At 36.9% G+C, this 18,503-nt stretch overlaps 1 protein-coding gene across 2 annotated transcripts; it reads right to left on the minus strand.

The window, feature by feature from the left end:
• Nucleotides 1-709: 709 nt before the first annotated feature.
• On the minus strand, nt 710-16,962 carry LOC110111424 (probable ADP-ribosylation factor GTPase-activating protein AGD14). Of its 2 annotated transcripts, XM_020843303.2 has the most exons (14): nt 16,574-16,962; nt 16,364-16,480; nt 16,194-16,255; nt 12,049-12,136; nt 11,905-11,966; nt 11,733-11,829; nt 11,268-11,570; nt 10,487-11,059; nt 10,237-10,338; nt 10,043-10,144; nt 3,953-4,030; nt 1,423-1,552; nt 1,302-1,347; nt 710-1,221 (listed from the first exon to the last, which is right to left on the minus strand). In XM_020843303.2, exons 2-14 carry the CDS (start codon nt 16,460-16,462, stop codon nt 1,173-1,175), a joined length of 1,791 nt encoding a protein of 596 aa, XP_020698962.1. In that variant the 5' UTR covers nt 16,463-16,480; nt 16,574-16,962; the 3' UTR covers nt 710-1,172. The 2 variants fall into 2 exon arrangements, with proteins under 2 accessions (XP_020698962.1, XP_020698963.1); XM_020843304.2 differs by having other exon boundaries at nt 1,302-1,344; nt 16,364-16,962.
• Between the last annotated feature and the right edge of the window lie 1,541 nt (nt 16,963-18,503).

An 18,503-nucleotide genomic window follows, 5' to 3' on the forward strand; every position in this document is an offset into this window, starting at 1 on the left:
CCCTCCGAAGGATTAGAGATATATTCTTAAGAAATCAACTACCAATTTGCAAAATCAGTTCAACACTTCGATGAGAAGAACAATGATTGTATTTCTCGTGGATGAATGCATTGCAATCAAAATTATGAAAAATAACGTGTTAGGACTCGACATAATAAAGAATTTATTGTGAGCCGTAGAATACTATTACGATATAATTTTTTAAGTAATTCAAAATTTGCAAAATCCACCTGAATTTTTCTTCATTGTTAACCATAAATTATGATAACTTAATGAAATAAGAGGCGAGGATAGAGAGTAATAAAGCACTCATGGCTCGATACTTCTAAGGCTTCATTTGAGATAGCTTTCGTATTGTTTCATAAAACGATTTTTTAGTATACAATTTTCTAATTCGTGAATTTTTTGTATTAGAAAGATGTTTTAAAAAGCAACAAAAATATTAGCCCAAACGAAGTCTAAGTCACCAATTCTAATCATATACTTCACAATTTATTGCTCACAAATCATTCCCATGAGATAGCGGAGAAATAATTCAATTTAAATAAGTTCAATCAATCTTCATTTAAAAATTGAAGTTTTTATATTAGAAAGCTTCTTTAAGAAGCAGTAAGAAAGCCGTCCCAAACGAAGCCTAAGTTATGCTCAAAAAGTGCAAAGGAATAAAACAGGTAGACATATTGGGTTTCACATCAAGTTCAATCAGCAATTCAGCATATAATAGACAAATCAAATAAAATAGAAAACCCTGAACAGAGCTATGAACTCAAGAAACCATTAAAACACAAATTGGGTTTCACATGAAGATGAATAATCATATAATAGACAAATCAAATAATTGATAGCAAAATGCAGACTTATCACATAAGTACCAGTTACAGTTGACTGGCTAAAACAAAATAGTAGGTTATATGCATTACCTTCATTACCACAGGATAAGAATTCAAGTGAAATCAGTCTTCAGCCTGTCTGCTCCAAAGTAAGATAACCAAATGATCATAACTAGCAAAAATAATATATTGCAAACCAAGCGTCGAATCCAAAATGCCTGCTCAAACCTGACCAGTAAGCACTGGAATGGACTGGCAATGAAATGGCACCGGTGCCGGTGGAAGTTCTAGTCATCTCGGTGCAGCTAAGAAATTAAATAAGAAAGTCTCACACAGAAGTTTCTATGCGAAGGGATTTCCAGATGTAGCAGAGCCTTGCGAAGTTATATTCCTGCCATGGTATGGCAGATTTAAAATGCTTCAAGTTTGAAGAATTATTAGAGAAAATAAAGAAAAAGAGGATATGCTTACGGCAGCTGCGAGCTCGGAATCTGTCCTCCCACATATGGTATTCCTGCTGAAACATTAGGAAAAAAACCAATTACATGAGAAGGGGAAATAAAGATGCTTTAGAAGTGCTTTGCAATATTACCTTGGGGTATAGCAGCACTGAAAGTTGAAACAGAACTATGTTGGAACCATGGCTGAGATAAACCATCTAGAAATGCATTTGGCAACTGAGAGTTTGGCAAAGCACTTTGCAAAGAGCTCATGTCAAGGAACTGCAGAAGAAAAGCAGTAAAACATGGTCAGGAAAAATGGGATGGAAAAAGAAAAATCAATGAATAGCAATTCTGAAATTCTATTTGAACTCAAAATTTGCCTCTTTCATCTTTGGCTTATTCATGTAAAAGAACAATAGGCAACTCTTTAGACCTCAGCTTTAAAGAACATTCGACAAATAAGATTCTATCTGATGAGGTCATCGACAGACATTTTAGGCAGGTCTACCGGCGAAGGAATCGTAGATCGATGGCTACGATTAGGAGCTTATATTTCTGATGTTTCCATGTCATTTTCTATGTATCTTTTAATTTCAAGTCTTAGTTTACTATTTTGCCCTTATGGATATTTAGTCTTTGTTGTAGCTCTATGGGCATTTGAGTCATGTTATTTTTCTTTTGTTGAGACCTTTATATAGAAACCTCCTACTATTGTATGAGCTTAATGTTGAATTAATAAAATTTATGAGATTTTCCTTCGTCTTCTTGCTTGAGAGCTTGAGAGAAAGAGAGGAGACCTAGGAGAGGTTCCACCCGAAATACCCAACAGCCCACCTTGGTGAGCTCTTGGCTTTACTTGTATTTTTGCTGTTTTCTTCTTTCCCCACCACCTCCCCCATACACCCGTCCCCCTTCCCCCTTTCCCTTTGCCCGTCTCCGTCTCCCCCCCCCTCCCTGCAGCCGATCCAGCCAATTCCCCACCCAGAACCCGCCGACTCATCCCATCCCTCCTTGCCGCCGCCGGCCCCAGCCAGTCCACCGCCTCCCTTAGCCCAGCCCTTCCTCCCCTTGATCAATCCCGCGGCCCCCTTCTCTGTGAATTTTGAATTTCAAAATTAAAACCCTCTTTAATTCTTTCCTAAAATAGTTCACCCCAAATAGGAAAGAGATTTAAGTGAGGCCCAATCTATTTTGAATTCAAATTCAAATCCCTCTTTTCTTTTCCCCTCATGTGGAAACTTCCCAAATTAATTAAAATCTGAAATTAAAAAATCAGATTTGAATTAATTCCCTTGGCCCCACTAATTAATTAATTTCCCCTTTTTTTCTCCTTGCATGGCCGGCCACCCTCCTTGGCCTTTTCTCTCTCCACTTGCCACCTAAGCCTCCACTAATTAGCCTATTGATTCCCCCCTAATAGCCGCCCCTCTCTCTAGCCTAATTTAGGGAGATTTTAATGGCAAATAATCTCTCCCTCCAATCGAAGAAAATCTGAAATTCAAATTCAGATTTTCTCCAAGCAAGATCTCCCTCCACATCCCTCTCCTAGCTCTCGGCACAACTCCTCCTTTCTTTTCTTCTTCCCATCTCCACTTCAATGTTGAATGACGGATCCCGAATTTGGATGGGGACTTGTGTTCGACGCCGACGATAATCTCAACATCCTACGATCTCCGTTCTTCGACGTGGAATTTGAGCACGACGCCACCATTAGAGATTATTTGGATCGAGTTGTCCCTATTCTTGCGCACGTCATCAACCGTCAATTTTCCGACTACAATTGGATCATCGTTGGCCCACCACCCTCGTCTCCACTGTCTACCTCTCCGGTAACGAAGTCCTTCGTCTCCTTCTCCGTAGTGGTGCTCTCCATCCTTGTATGGTTCCTTCTTCTCCGCTAAAAGCCAATGAGTGAGAAGGTGCTCGAGGTGAATTTTCTCATTATTAATTGTGGGATTTTGTTATGAGCATTTAAGTGTTTCTTTTATCTTTAGATGTTTTGAATTGTTTGGTTATCTCAAAGTAACTCTTCGCCTAAGCAAGTTGATTACCTAGAATCTATTTTATCCTTTATTTTATTGATGATAACTTTGTGGTGGTAACGCTTTAATTAATTAACATCTTAATTTCCGCAAGCAACTCCAAATTGATTCACATCACTATCACTGGGATATTACAAACCAGTAAACCATTTTGATCCTTTTCCGACCTCCCAAGTTTAAATAGATAAGGAAATTGGTGAAGCCTAGCGCTCCAGGCTTGTGCAGAATTATTAATAGTTTGCTGCTATGGTGACATTTTGATAAACCTAGGCAGAAAAACAAGACTCTGTTGAACATAAACGACAAGAATCATAGCAGCTTATAAATGTAAACGAACTGTAATGCAGCTGAAATAAACTAGAAGGCCTGCTAGATAATTTTATTATGTTATTTGAATGCCTAGACCCAAACTCTAACTCATCTTGTTAATGAAAAGTTATTTAATTAAGTTCTCATCCAAGGGAGCCTCCAGCGACATCATTCTTTTATTAATATAAAAAAAAATGTAAAAATAAAATAAAATAAAATAATAAAAAATTTCTTTTATTAACATATCTTCATGTTAACAGAGGCAGCTCCTCAACATCAGCATCATCATCATACATACAAAAATTTAAGTTGGTGCATCACAAAGTACCATGTTGCTAGCTTCAGCATCCAACTCATTTGATAAATCAAACGGATTTGTTGATTTCCATTCTTGAGTGCTACTCACCTGAAAGCCAACAAAGAATCCACTTGTTAGCCAAATTCATGCATGTAATTATGAATGTGTCTTGCTTGGACCATAATCAATATGGTTCATTTATATATTTTCAAACATTCATAGGTTGATAATATTTCAAAGGAATATAAACAAGAGAAGACAATATCCACAAACTTGAATAACCAGACCATCCAATTAACGGATTATATTAGAAGTATATTAGAAGTTCATTAACCGATTTTACAGTTGCAATTCGATTACTAAGCAACAAGGGTCAGAGCTCCACATTATGTAGACCATTTCATTTAGGACCTTCACCGTATTTAAAACACTTTTAGCCGCACATCACCGTATTTAAAACACTTTTAGCCGCACACAATCTTTTTAAAGATGCCTGACATTTGAAACAGCCAAAAAAGATACTTCTAGTAGGCAAATTGGAACAGATCAGTGTATTCTGCTGTTCCAATAGATTTTACCATTATTAAGAATTTCATATTCTTGGCTCGGGCTTCCATAGGAGTAAGCCCCATAAATAAGGCAGCAAAAAAAAAAAAGTCCCAATAAATAATTTCCTCAACCGATCACTAGAAAGAACCCATCATTAAGGATGCTGCCAGGCTCTACCCGTTTGAAAGGGAAATTCAGTATAAATATCGCAAATAGGACGACAACATTTTTAGACCACAAGTGAAATTCCTTCCTCAATTTAATGTGCAAAAGTATATGGAATTTGCTCGATCCAGTCAGTCATATTCTTGAAGAGGTGTGTTTACTATGCTTGGTCCTCTTTCAATTAATCACTAAGGTAAATACATTATTAAGAATTGTTTCTACTTGTTCATCCTAGCATAGTTTTGATAGAGTAAAGCTCTAGAAATTTAGAGAATTTGCTTAAAACCTAAAAATAATGGTTGAAATGCATGTAATAAATCTAAATCAAATTTGAACTTCGAAGGAAAGAAAAATTAAACCAACTCAAAATCATTCCTAAAATCAAACCAAACTAATTTAAGTGAAATTAAATTAATTTTCATTGTTAAATCAATTCAATTAAATTTAATCATATTGAAATCATTCCTAAAATAAAATAATATATAAGACCAAACAATTTAAATCAAACATGCAAATTAAAATTAAATCAAATTAAAAGTATCAAACTACATTGAACAACAACAACAACATCAAGTCTTTATCCCACTATGCGGGGTCGGCTACATGAATCATTTTTTTTTCCATTGTGTCCTATTAAGAGTCAAATTCTCATTTAAATCAAATAAACAAATGTCATTTCTAATACTTTTTAACCAAGTCTTTTTAGTTCTACCTTTCTTAACATAGGCCGAATTTAATACATCTACTCTCCTAACCAGTCCTCGGAAGGCTAACACTTTATGTAACCAAACCATCTAAGGCGGCTCTCTCTAATCTTATCTACCACTAGAACTAATCCAATCTTTTCACGTATATACTCATTTCGCATTTTTGTCTCTAAGTGCAAAGCCACTCATCCACCTAAGCATCCTCATCTCTACAACACTTTAATTTTATGCTTCTTTTTTAATGGAGAATATTCTGTGCCATAAAACATTGAGGTCTCACCACCATCTTATAAAAATTTTCGTAAAGTTTGAGGGGCACTTTTCTATCACACAACAGGCCCGATGCATTCCTCCACTTCAACCATCCAACTTGAATTCTACTAATAATATACCAATCTATTTCACCATCGCTTTGAATAATAGACCCAATATACCTAAAAGGCTAAAACATGCACTATTTTTAACAACATGGTCACCCAAAATCACAATATTACCACTAGATCTATTACTATTAAAATTACACTTCATGTATTCAACTTTAGATCTACTCAAACGAAAACCTTTAGACTCTAAGATTGACCTCCATTATGCAAGTTTTCCTTCCACTCCCTCTCTAGTCTTATCAAACTACATTGAACTAACTTAATTCAAAACAATGCTAAAACTCATTCTTAAAATCAAATTAGACATAAAATTAATAAATCTCAAATTACACACCTAAAAAACAAATTAAAAAATCAATTATATAAATACAAATCAATCAAAAATAAATCAAACTTAAAATCAAAATTAAAAAATCAAATCAAATTAAAAAACAAATCAAAATAAAAAATCAAAACAAATTTATTCAAAACCTTTAAAGGTTTCCCTAACATTGATTTGAGTTTAAGTTCCCTGAGAATCCCAATGCTAAATTTTTCTAAATACAAAGAATAATAAACTGAATAATCTAAAGTGATATCAAATTTATACTATTTTTCTTTCAACAAAATCCCCAAGTAAAAGCTTTAAATTATAAAATTATAAAAGACACTTTTTTCTTTTTGAGACATCTATAAAGTGTCACCTTACTTCTTTAGGTGGGGTGCATAGTTATTATGCCTAAGACACTTTAAATAACAAAATTTACAAAATTTATTTAGAGTGAACTTTGTATATTTAGCATGTCATTTAAAACCAAAATAAAAAATAAAATCCCAAACTCTTAAAATTCAAATAAAATTTATAAAACATTAAAAACTGAAACTAAAATATTTTTAGGTCCACCTCTAACTTTTTTAATATAAGCCAAATCTAATACATCTACTCTCCTAACAGAGTCATCGGAAGGCCGTCGTTTTATGTGGCCAAACCATCTAAGGAGACTCTCTCTAATCTTATCTGCCACTGGAGCTACTCCAACCTTTTAACGAATATATGCTCGTTTCGTATTCTATCTCTAAGAGTAAAGCCACTCATCCACCTGAGCATCCATCTCTGCAACACTTAATATTATGCTTCTCTTTTAATGACCAACATTTTGATATAATTAAATAAATAATTAATTAAAAATGAAATAAATAAATAATAGGGTGTCACTCTCACAACCTAGCACACACTAGAGCTAAATAGAACAAGAGCCTAAGGACATTCTAGGGTAGATTGTTTTCTTTTCCTACATTCAATTTTTCTTATGTTTTGATTTATACATTGCTTTATATTCCATTGCTAGGCAAAGAACTAACTAGGGGTGTCAATATTTGACACGGCCCGAAAACCCGACCTGAAAATTCTTGGTTAGGGTTAATTCGTTTTGCAAACAGGTCGGGTTTGGGTTCCAAGATTCAACATGTTTGAAAAATAGGTCGGATCCGGGTCAACCCGCTAACCCGAAGTTGACCCAGATCAACCTGCACAGGCATACAGTGGTCCATCCCCGCGTTCCGATTCGACGATTCCGCCCGCAAGCCCTAACCAGCTAATTCATCCCGCCTGCGCGAGTCTGCAAGTCCAACCCGGTCATCTCCTGGGATGAGACACTGCAATCTGCAACGACCTAGCCTCCTAGGGTTTACTTTCCTCTTCTCCTACGATTCCAGCTCAACAACCAACGACTGCTTCGACAATGTTCCTCCTAGGCTTCAATCATTCGAATACTTCTTCGCTTTCTTGGACGACATTCCTTCTTGTCGGCTTGGAAGTCACGATAGCTCGTCGTTCCTTAGTTGGATTGGAAGTAACGACGATAACAATGACGTCGACGGGAGGGAGGGAACTCATTGCGAAAGTAACCATTTTCTCCCACTCGCTCGTTGCTAACGTAAGGCGTTTCATTTTAGGGTCGGGTCGACCTGGAAAACCGACGGGTCAGATCCAGGTAGACATTTCTGACCCATCTGCAAAAACGAGTCGGGTTCGGGTCGGGTCAACTAGTGGCGGGTCAATGTCGGGTTCGACCCAAACCCGACCCGCATCCCGATTTTGACACCCCTTCAATTATTGACCCGACTCGATAAATTCTAGTTCGGGTCGGCCCGTTTAACAAATCGGTCGGGTAGGATTTAGGTTTCAATTATTTGCTCGTTTAAAAAATCGTGTTGGGTCGTGGTCAAACCGCTAACCCGGATTTGACTCGAGTCTCTGTCTGACCTCAGCAGTCGCCCCCGTGCAAGTGCCTTGCCTTGGACTAGCACACTCGCGTAGTCACACATGGCATCGCGGCCTCGCCCTCGCCTGCTTGCATTCGCACCCTTGTTGGCACCCATGATTTCACCAGCACATTTGCGCATTCACATGGTCCTGCCCTACCTCGCAGTCCCGTCGTCTCCCGCAGTCGCGCTCTCGCCCGCCCTCACTCGCAGTGGCTCTCATGCAATCCCGCACGTAGCCCACGCTCGACGCTCATGTGCTGCGATCTCGCACCTGCGGGTTAGTGAATCGGGTCGCGTTAACCCGATAACCAGACTGGTCAATTCCGGGTCTAAATTTCTAACCCTTTTGGCTAATCAGGTCGGCTTCGAGTCGGATCAATTGAAGGTGAGTTAGTTTGAGATTTGACCCAAACCCAATCCGAAAACACATTTGGACACCCCTACAAAGAACCAACCAAAACTCAAAACATGATCGTAACTCAAAAATATTTGATTTATAAAAATATTATATAACTCAAAACATGACCACGGTGTGACTATTTTGGTTTTTCTTTAAGGAGTTGATTGACCAAAATGATCATTTAATATAATTGGGACTATTTTGATCCATCATAAAGAGTTAATGAATCATTTTGGTCTTTTCTCTATTTTAATACTTTTTATCTTACCTATAATCTTTTCTAGTCCTTTTGAGGAGTTGAGGTACCTGTAGTGCTAAGGTGCAAAGTAACGCAAGGATTTTTTTGGGTATCACGGACATACCCAAATTAAGATGAAGGCATATACATTTGAAAGAACTTCTGCACATTAAAAATACATACACATTGAGATCATATATATATTCTACTGCACAAGGTATGTTTGCTTGAAGGTTATCTTGTTTGACTAGATTTTAACTCGATTGATTTGAAAGTCTCAACTCATAAGCTTAATTGGTTTGACCAAAATTAATCAACTTTGACCCATTTGACCTCACTTCAACTTAGTTTACAAAGTAATAAATATTCAATTTCTGACTGATCGTTTTGCCTTACTTGTGGGCTGGCAGCATGTGTTGTAGGTAAGGGCTTCACCTAATTGTCACCGCTCCCCAGGCATGAACATCAATCTACTCTCAACATGAATAACAAGGTCAATCACATTTTAATCATGGGGTGTTCTTACAATTTTATTATGTTGATAATTACATAAAAAGATGATTTTAAATCTCAAAGAATGAAATAGATAAAGAAAATTCAGTTATCCCTTCTAGAATTATCTTATTCTCAACACATCTCTCGTTTTTTTCTTTTTTAATAAAAAAAAAGTTCTGAGATCTTCCCAATAATTGTTCACAAATCCTAAATTCTTCATAAATAGCAAGAAAGAGAGATGGAAGAAGAGGTCGCTAAGGCTACCCGTACATATTATCTTGGTGGGGTGGTTGTTGGGGTCTGCATTAGCTTAACCCCTACCCCCCCCCCCCCCCTCCCCCCCCTCTTTGTCAGAAGCAATTATTCTTTGAATATAAGGACCAAGGACAAATTGAACTTCCATACCTGAAGGGGCAACAAATACCAAGCTTGCGTTCATTATGTATAATTGAATATGGTTTCTTCAAGCCAATATGATATAACTTACAATTCTAAGCTTATTTTTATATTAGCCTACCATGCTAAACTATTAAAAAAACGATGTAAAACATTATTAATGATTTCTTGAATTAAACAAATAAATGGAATGAATATCCATGTACGTATTTCCATTAAATATAACTTCAATGTTACTTATAACAATCAAAAATAAAGAAATGAACCTCATAAATGAAACCATGTTTACCATTGAAATTGGCAACTGCAAATACACAACAAGGTCCACTAAATGAAAATTGGTATCGGTATCAGACCATCATGAACAAGTTATAAAACATGGCAAAAGCATTTTAACTTTCTTCAAATAAAAAATTTTAAGGAGCGAGTTATCAGAAGTTCAATCTGTACCACACATTCCTATAATTACAAAAAATAAGATATGCATGATAGATGCTGAGAACTAGAACATCAACTAGTAGAAGTATCCAAATCACAGACCTCGCACGAAAGACCAACAGAAGGCAATCTTTCAGATGAACTCTTAATCGGTAGATCTTTATCCAGCACAAAAGGAAACTGTAAACTATTCTCATTTAGTACCTGCAACAAATCAAAAAGCAAACCAATTTTTACAATTAAGCATCTCCCACAAGAAGGAACCTTTGACAATCAGAAAAAAAGCTAGATTGTACCTTTGGTAATGTCACATCAGTATGCTGGCCACCAAAGCTAGATGAATTAGCATACAAAGAAAGAGAATTCTTTTGAAATGAATCATCAAAAGCATTCCATACCTAAAAAAATAGAAATAGAAATTGATGACATATTGCCTCACACTCAATAAAAAAGACACGTTTCTACAACTTCACCGGAAATGCAATTATAATGTAGTAACTTTAAAGAATGACAAAATTTATATCAAACTAGAAGAAGATTTGATACCGGTGTGCTACTGGAGTTTGCAGCATTTTGGATTTCAGTGAAGCCTGTATGCCATTGGTTAGTTGTGGATGTTACTTCCCCATGAACTGTGAAATTTTGATCTGACAGCAATTGTGAAGCGTCTTGCTTGGATGAGAATGCATCAATTATCTCTGTAGACTTTTCTAGGCATGGAGGAATCATAGAACGAAGGCCTTTGGTTACTTCATGATCAGGCGCCACTTGGTGAACTGTGTCAAACATAGCCCAACCATCATTTTCTGAGCTAGGAATTGATGCTGCTTTATTTTCAGAGGGGAAACTACAAGAAGGCTGATTATTGAAGTCAGCAAAAAGATCCACAGAAGTTTTTATATTCTGTTGCTGCGAAAATTGAAGGCTAAAGAGGTCAATCATAGCAGTAGGCTGTGGAGTAGATGTCTCTGATGATGCATTTGTGGACTTATTAGGCTGCTTGGTCATAGAAACATTCTTGGACTGAAAGACCGCATCAGGAAAGGCACCAAAATTGGCAGACTTCGTATGTAGTGACTTCTCATCAAAGGACACAAAGCTGCCTAATGAAGCAAACCTCTGAAAAGGAAGTCATCAAACACATTATATTCCACAGAAAACTTCGGCTAATCACAGATTTGAAGAGAACTATCATGAAGTTGAAAGAAAAATATCAAATGCAAAAATATAGATGGGGGATTTCATCATTCCTTCTTAACATTTGTCTAAAGATCTATGTGAATTTTGTATGCAAAAAAAAAAAAAACAATGAGAGTAGTATCCTTACTTGTGACTGGTCGCTAGATCTAAAAGGATCACCATTACTAGAGACAGAGTAGTCACTAACTCTTGAGCTAGAACTCTCATTTGCAAACTGATCCTCATACATATGTTCTCTACCTCGGCCAGGACTGTAAAAGACGCTGGAGATATTCCCTTCATAGTGACCATGATCTGAACCTGGCTTTCTAGTAAGCATGATTCTCGGTTTTCCATACCGTCTGTCTTCATACTGATTATCATAAGGCGGACTCTGAGAGAAGGAATGATAGGAACTGGCCCTCCTATGTTCTTCATGAGTCATGAGGCCCTGTATGGAGCATGGTCAAAAGGAACATTTTTAAAAAGTCACAAAAAGAAGTAATTAGTTTTTACGCATTTAAAAACAAAAAGAATAGTTTAAAATATTTCAATGAACGGTTCATATTTATGTTGATAAAATGCAACGACAAAAAAACATAAAAAAGGCCACCTGTGGATCCTTTGGAGGCTTATCAGAAGATCTTACACCAGCATACTTCTTTTCCACGTAAACTTTTTTTATAAATTCCCTAATTTTGTCTGGATAGCTGTAATAGTAAGAATAGAAGGTCAAACAAAGTTCACAATGTCACTACTGTGGCCATAGGATTGTGTTTTCCAACCTGCTATCGGGAAGTTTCATATTCTGCAGATCCCAGTCCTTCAAGAACAACTCTCTGGCCCGCTGCAAAGCAATTATCCCGTTAGTGGTAAACCAACCAAATTCACATACAGCAAAAGAGATGACAATTAGACGTGTCAACTACCTGATTGCCTCCATTTTGAAGAGCCTCCACTTCTTGTGCTGTAAATTTAGCCATGGACACAGACTTCACACGATGAGTAAATTCCCGGCTGCATTACAAAACAGAATTATCCAAAAAAAAAAAAAAACAAGAAATTGACTAGCAAAACTACTAAAACTAATCAAAGATGATAATAGTACAACTCCAGAAAACTTTTTAATGAGACATATTTATACTTTAGCAATGCCCATTATGCAGAAGTCAAGTAAACATGAAGTTCTTATGGTTCTTGAGTCGTGTAAATAATTATACACCAAAAAAAATGCTTAAGAGTAATGATTAGGTGGCCTCTTTTTTAATCACAGAAAAAAGTGAAAAAAATAGAGCCTCTTTGTAAAGTTAATGATAAGTTTATGACCAAGAATAATTCCAGATTATAATGGAACCATACTTATCGAGGAGAAAGTATGAAGTGCCCTAGGTTCTCGAAAGTGGAAAGACACCTACTTAACACATTGCTAACAGATCCATATCAAATATGTGAGTGTATCACTAACACTTTAATAGTACATAAACTTAAGCACAAGGAACCTTATGCAAATGCCTTTTCCAATTAGTTGGCTTACTAAAATCGCAACTATATTCTTTACTTTCATTTTAGGCATTAATCAGAAGACCAGGATCAATGATTAGGTAACTGTGATTTAAGTTCATGAGTTTGAATGATGGGAACAGCATCTCCATAATGCAAGGGCAACGCTGCATACAGCCCCTCCCACGACCCTACATTATAAGATTTGTCGGCTAAATACACCCTTATTTCTAATTATAAGTATTCCGAACTTTGCAAGGAAAAGATTGTGATGAGGACATCAGAGATCAGCAGTTACGATCTGGAGTTTGTTTTTTTTTTTTATGTACTAACTTATTTAATATTTCTGTTTTTCCCATTTTACCTCTAGGGGTGGTCATGTGGTGTTGTAGCCCGAAGGGCATTTTAGTCATTGTTTCTTTTCTTTTCATGAGGCCTATTTATACTCTTGTATTTTGGGATAATGAATGATTGAATGAAAAAAATTTGCTATTGCTTGAGTTCTTTGTGAGATTTTGAGAGTGCTTGGAGAGATCCCTAGGAGAGGGAAATTTGAATCACCCACCAACCTTGAAAACGGCTAGGTTCATGGTTCTTCTTCATTATATTTTTCTCTTCCCCTTCTTCACCTAGCTGCCGGCCACCTAATCCCCCCACCACCACCCACCGGCTTCATCCCATCACCACCCCTCCACCGAAATCCCCACAATTCCCTCCTAGCCCACCAATGTCGGCGGCCCCTATGGGATTGAATTAGGAATTCTTTCCTAAAAGCTCACCTCCCCTATATGGAAAGACTTCAAACCTCTCTCCCTCTCTTACCCGCCAACCCCCCTCCTTCCAATTAATTTGAAATTGTTAATAGGCCACCTAAGCAAGGGAAATTAACTCCAAGATCATCTCCATAGTTGCCCGCATACTTTTCCACTACATTCTCCAAGTTCCTGTGCATCCAACAAGAGGAAATCGCTGGAAATCCCCTCTCTAGCTTACTGTCCAGATCCCTGGACAGGTTCCATAACCTAAACCTGAATATTGGATCCTTGAAAGTTGTTGTCCAGAGAAATTATGTATCTCTTCCTGCTGTTCAGCCGATCGGGGAATCTTCGTGTGCTGTCCTGAAGGTTCAGATTGCTGCCCACAACACCAAGAAGGTTATTGGTTGTCTTCCACTTCCTCTCCAGCACCCAAACAGCCACCGAAGCTTCATATCTTCTATTTCTTTGGGTAAACTCTTCCTCCAATTCTCTTACCTTCCTAGTTTACTTCTCACTTGTGGTCTTAGTAGATTCATGAAGATAGTGTTAATGCTCCTCTGCTAAAACATAGTAATCTTATAGAGTTGAGTGAGGAATGGATCCTTCATAGTACTAATCTTACTGTTAACATTAGGATTTATTGTCGAAAACCAACCATGAATGCAACGTTAGATTAAATTGACTGTTGTATGATCTTAACTCATATGCATGTGATTTAGCCTAAGCTTGTCTTACTGCTCTTGTGTTTTATTTTGTCGCCTATAATCAATATAAAGATATAATTATTGTGGTTCTTAAAATTAAGCGTGCAAATTCTTTAATCTAAATCATCCTTGCATGTATGTTCTACATCAGATTGTGAATCCAACATGAAATTAATCCTTTTGACTACCCATCCTTCCTTTTCTTTTTTTCCACCTCAGAAAGAAAAATAATGGCATCCGTCTCTCTCAGTTTTCTTCCTTTGGCCTACTTTCAAGCATGTTTTGTGGCCCTGTATTCCTTCATTGTGAAGATTAACATATCACTTTTACTGCAACTTTTTTCCTACAGCCACTTCTTTTTCTTGGTCACTGTTTATATCTTTTTATTTTTTTTTTAATTTTACATGCAATTGAGTATCTTTAACAAAAATTAACTTAATTATCATATTTGATTACTTATTATGGATCTCCATATGGATCATTCAATTCAACTAAATCAAATCTCAAGATGATGGAAGAAAGATGATATCACTATGGCTTGGCTTAAAAGGCCATTGAAGCATGAAAATAACTCTAAAATCATCAAATATTTCACAAAATAGATTGACTTAATGAATTTGAAATGTTGAGATTGCACATTTTGAGAACTTAAACTTGTCTTGGAAGATAAAATGAGATTGAAGGCAAGAAGGAAAGCTTTGGATTGGTGCATTTGCTTTCGACTAGATCGACAAAGTTGAAGTCCATATCTATGCATCAAATGATCCTATGATGGTATTAGGTAGGTTGTGGGTTTTTATATGAATAATAATTGGCTTGTTAATAGGGATGCTTTATGTTATAATTAGTTAGAGTATACTCATATTCTTTTTTTTGTCGAAATTATATAATTTTCTCTCTTATGTCAGCATTATTCTCTAAATGCTACTCATTATAAGTTAACTTCTATTGATATTACCAAGGCATAGAATGGCTTGGGTTGCTTAACATAGGTAGGACATAACAAGCATTTAGATGAATGAATTATCATGAAACTACCCTAAGAGTATGGTATAGTGTAAAAATACCTTGAGAAAAAGCTAGAAAAAACAAGAATACATGATGTTGATAGTACACGTTATATGAGCACTAGCATTAAATAATGGCATTTCTGTCACTACCTTTCATAAGCCCATCCTAAAAAAAACCCTAAGATGCCCTTTTACTAACTTTGATCAAATAATACTTCACCTAGACACGTCCAAGCTTGGGCACAGTTAAAACCCAGTCATCAATACTTATTAATCATAGTAATCATAAATTCAACAAAAATGTCATTAAAATCTTCAAGATTTGCCAAATATGACAAATACATCTGTAATATATACTAGAAAAAATCCTATGGGTTATTCAGTTGCAAGATTTACCCAGGATATAGGTTGAATCTTACCAAACAATTTTTTGAGCCACATAAATCCTATGCCTTCATAAATCTCATTTTCCTCCCATTTTAGGCTAAATCCCCGAATTACAAATCATAGCAGAAGCAATTTTTAAGAGATTTACACAAATTATCCCTATTGTGCATTATATTTTTCTTTATTTGAACCCTAATTTTTGAAATTAACTTCCAAATGGTTTACTAGGATTTAACCAATTTTAACATTCATAGTGCCAAACATTTAGAGATCTAAAGCATCCAAGTTTTGCTAACTCGGAGTTTACAAATTTTACCATACCCTACTTCTACTAAATCCTACTAGCAACCAAGCAGCTGTTATAAGTCGATTCAAACACGTTAGCAAGGCAAAGTTTTTGCAGTCAACATCATTCAACAAGACAATGTTCACGAGAAAAGAGTAGTAAACCCATCTCCCAAACAGTGTCGCACACGTCAAGCAAAATAGACTAGCTTCAAGCAGCTAAATAAAAAATCAGCTCCTTATCAAAGACGATATCCCCGTTGAAGGACTGACGAGAAGAAGTAATTCGCCCTTAACAATGGTTTAATTTAAATTTTGGAAGCAAAAAAGTAGTAATAAAGAAAAACAAAAAATCATTGTACAAAGCATGAATTTTCAAGTAAGAAAACTACAGTTCTTTCAAATTGAACAAGGGATTGCAAACACTAACTGTATCCCGCTGCAAGCTGTGCACACAAAAGTCCAAAAGTTCGTACAGACGTACTGCGGACCCTATCGCCATAAAAGAAAGAGCAAAACTTAGTTCCCAGAAATTTCATGAAATAAAATGGAATAACAAAAGCAAATAAATCCCAAAACAACTGGTAAGCATAATACTACCAAGCCATTGCAGTTGATGCATCTACGATTTGGGGGAAGCTTCAAGAGACCCCTAATAATCTTTTCATTCCTCTCCTCCTCCCTTTTGCTGCTCATCATCTCCAGCCAAACGGAACTCTAACGAGGGCAAAAACCACAAAACTTGAGATCAAATCCGTCCACAATAACGAGCTTTCAAAACCAAGAATGCACTTGGAATCAAGACCCTACGCTTCAATTCCAAACGATTTCCCTCAAAATATCTTCAAGATGATCAAAATCCCCTCCTCTGCTTCTCCACCCAGGCAGGACTTCAAAAGCGTCCACAGCTCCGATCCTTCGGCTTCCCCTTCTCCGTCACTAGGGTTTCAGTCGTCGGATCAAACACGAATCCGCTTCCGTTTCCAGCAACATAGTTAGGCTCTAGGGTTTCCCGGAAAAGACCGCGAGCCAGTGAATCATATTAGAAACCTCCGACGAGGAACGCGGCGTTGGAGAAAGTATAAAGCGCGGTGGAGACGGTTCCTTCTAAATCCCGTCCGCCTTCCCTTCCCAACTCCGGTAGCTCCGATTGTCTAGAGAGAGTGCGGGAGATGCAGAAAGAGAAAGGGTAAAGGGGATCGGTTAATTTGGAAATATATGAAACAGCAACTCGTTGTGGACGAGTGGGGCCCATCACTCCCATGGAAATGGCTGTGTAGCGATAACGAATTCGTGCTGTGGCTACAGGATAGGCTACATGGAGACGAGTGGTGTCGTCCCGTTTGGCTTATCAGGTTTATGCTGGCTGGCAAGCGCTGCCAGCGATTTTCAAAATATTAGTATTTAAATATTTTTACACTAAGTGTAATTCTCTCGTTACAGAATTATAATAATAATTTTTATAATTTAGTAATATTAATTTTGTTATCTTCTCATATTTGAGCTCATTTATTAAGAACTTGCTCGAGCTCATTCGAGCTTTTTCATTTGTATTCAAGTGTGTACATTTAAAATGGGGGTGTTCAAGTTCATATTCGATTCATTTCATATTTATCAAGTTTTAAATGAGCAGCTTAATTAAATAAATAAACAAGTCTTATCGAGCTATTAACAAACGAGCCTAATCAAAATGTTTGTTTGCTTGATGATTGTGAGTATAGTAACGAACTATTATTGAGCCTATAAAAGAGCAAGCTTATCAAGCTTTCTCTAGTGTATAAATGAGTAACTTGGCGAGCTCAAAAATGAAACTTTTAATGAATGAGATTCTTGATGAGCATTCAAATTATACATGAACAAATAAATCTTGATCATGTATTCATTGCCCTGCTCGGCAATAGCCACTGTCAACCATTAAGAAACACAATTTTATGATTTTACATAACATTCATTTTTTACTCCAAGCCAAATAAACAAAATCAATCATTTATTTCGTTCACAATGCAATCCTAATAGGAAAAGCTGCTAAGAAGGTGGAGAAATTATTCGGTATAGAGACCGGATGCAGAACGTCGTGCGGAGACCAACTAGAATGAGAAAGGGAGGGAATGTGTATAAGTTTGTATAGGTAGAGCTTACGAGCCGAGTCGGGGAGAGGAAGAAGACCTTGTCCTGAGTGTTGAATTGGAAGAGCGCTTCCGTTGGCAATGGAAACCGAGTCGTTGCCTTGATAGGAGATCAATTGTTGGAGCCGAGAAAGATCTGGTGTGAGATGTGTGGAAGCTCCTGAATCTAGTACCCAGTCGTTGTAAGAGGTGGACTGTGGATTAGTCAAGAGAGCTTTAGGTGTTGAAGAGGTGGTGGTGCGTATTTGAAATTGCAGCAATGCCAGCAGTTGAGTGCGGAGTGTTCGAACTTTTCACAAATTTGGCAAGTGAGGCATTCGGAACTGGGAGAAGGGGTAGTGTTCTTTTCGGCTGTAAGGGATGTAGATGTGAGTGAAAAGAAGAGTTTCTTCCTTTTGAGTAGCGATTTGATCCTCGACTGCGGGATTGTTTGGACCAATTGGAGTAGAGAGCGGTGGAGGTGGAGAAAGAATTGGAATCTTTACTCTACTCATATTGGATGTTTATTTCCTCACTACAAAGTAAGGAATAAAGAGTGCCTAGATCTATTTGGATTTAAAGATGTACGAATAGTTGTTTTAAAAGAATTATATGTGGAAGGAAGTACGTTTAAA

Source organism: Dendrobium catenatum, unplaced genomic scaffold (genome assembly GCF_001605985.2).
Source record: "Dendrobium catenatum unplaced genomic scaffold, ASM160598v2 fragScaff_scaffold_1414, whole genome shotgun sequence".
NCBI classification, from domain to species: Eukaryota; Viridiplantae; Streptophyta; class Magnoliopsida; order Asparagales; family Orchidaceae; genus Dendrobium; species Dendrobium catenatum.

What these genes read in the sequence shown, in the direction of transcription:
- LOC110111424 (XM_020843303.2), bottom strand. Translation starts at nt 16,462, where the DNA reads ATGATGAGCAGCAAAAGGGAGGAGGAGAGGAATGAAAAGATTATTAGG. An exon ending in AGCCTCCAAAGGATCCACAG is followed by an intron (nt 11,571 to 11,732) that starts GTGGCCTTTTTT and finishes TGCTCCATACAG; the next exon opens with GGCCTCATGACTCATGAAGA. An exon ending in CTGTTGGTCTTTCGTGCGAG is followed by an intron (nt 4,031 to 10,042) that starts GTCTGTGATTTG and finishes GTTGGCTTTCAG; the next exon opens with GTGAGTAGCACTCAAGAATG.